This window comes from Trichinella spiralis, assembly GCF_000181795.1.
Source record: "Trichinella spiralis strain ISS 195 chromosome Unknown Scfld148, whole genome shotgun sequence".
Taxonomy (NCBI): Eukaryota; Metazoa; Nematoda; class Enoplea; order Trichinellida; family Trichinellidae; genus Trichinella; species Trichinella spiralis.
Window position 1 is genome coordinate 1 of NW_003527087.1, and position 1,310 is coordinate 1,310.

Sequence of the window (1,310 nt, forward strand, 5' to 3'; positions counted from 1 at the left end):
TATTCTCAACTTGTATTGCTTCCAATGTGTGAACAAAGTAAGTATTGTTGTTATTTTATGTAAAATGTTGAATAGCATCGTCCATTGTTGTTTGATTTTTAATTTTTGAAAAAGTGGTAGCTTAACTGAAAAATATGTTTGGCAAAGTTCATGAACCGCATCTTATTTCAGCAACTGTTGAGCAATTTTTAATCACTGAATTACTTTTAGGCCAAGATACGAATGTAGCTGCAGATGAAGTGTTGCAGTTACGTTTAGTAAGTATTATTTAGTGTTTTATTAAATTATTTACTATGGTTGTTGTTGTTGATGCGGTGGGGGCTCTTTAGGAAGAATTAGTGAAGCGACCTGGATACGGGACTGTTGGCAAGCCGATAAAATTAGCATGCAATTATTTTCCACTGATGAAATTACAGAAAGGTGATATTATGGTTAACAGATATCACATCGACATACAACATCCGCGTTTAAAGTTGAATTGGTTCGATTTTAATTTGTTGTCAAGTTTTATTATAGTTTTAATGTGTTTTTATTTTCTGTTGGAGTGATGACAATCGTGACATATTTTGGGCATATGCAGTGAAGCGTTCAGATATTTTTGGTGATCCATTTAAATTAGCATATGATAAGAAGAGCACTTTGTTTACAGTTGACAAATTACATTTGAAGCAAGTCAGTGAAAAAGCAGATACGGTTCGTTTTAAAAATTGATCCAGAGTTTTATAAATTGTAATTATTAAATATGAATATTTTTATATTTTAAGGAAAAATTTTCCTTCAAAACCGCTCGAGAAAATAAGCCATCAGAGTTGTCAATTTTGATTAAATTCACTGGTCTGGTTCATTTGGACTTTCGAAATGCAGAAGCCGGTTCACTGGATGAACGTAAAAAGGGTCCAATTCAATTTTTGGATATATTGTTTGCACAAGGGCGTTCATCTCCCATATTCGAGTAAATTTCTGTTTAGCAATTTTAATTTATGACTTTTGAAAATGAATTGAAATAATTTCAGATTGTCGAAATCATTCAAAGCAGTCAGGAATTCATTTTATTGCATTCCACAAGGTGCTGGTGCGGACATGAAATATGGCATTGAATTGTGGAGAGGCTTGTTCATTCAGCCCCGCGTAATTGATGGTTTTCCGACCAGCGATTAATATTTGATGGTGTGATGAAATTGGTTTTCATTTTTGTGAAAACTTTTAATATTTGAAATGGATTTTAGTTATACACAGTTGCTTTTACAGCGGTCAGCCACTGATAAATTTGATTTGCGACCTATTGGATGGCGAGGACGGGAAGTAAATTT

At 33.2% G+C, this 1,310-nt stretch overlaps 1 protein-coding gene across 1 annotated transcript; it reads left to right on the plus strand.

Annotated features, from left to right (window-relative positions):
- Window positions 1-134: 134 nt before the first annotated feature.
- Tsp_13093a (eukaryotic translation initiation factor 2C) lies at window positions 135-1,302 on the plus strand (the record flags this gene model as incomplete). The annotated part of the gene is made up of 6 exons (XM_003371020.1): window positions 135-257; window positions 345-472; window positions 546-693; window positions 765-952; window positions 1,014-1,128; window positions 1,249-1,302. Coding segments are annotated over exons 1-6 (756 nt in total), but the record flags the coding sequence as incomplete, so codon positions are not given.
- Between the last annotated feature and the right edge of the window lie 8 nt (window positions 1,303-1,310).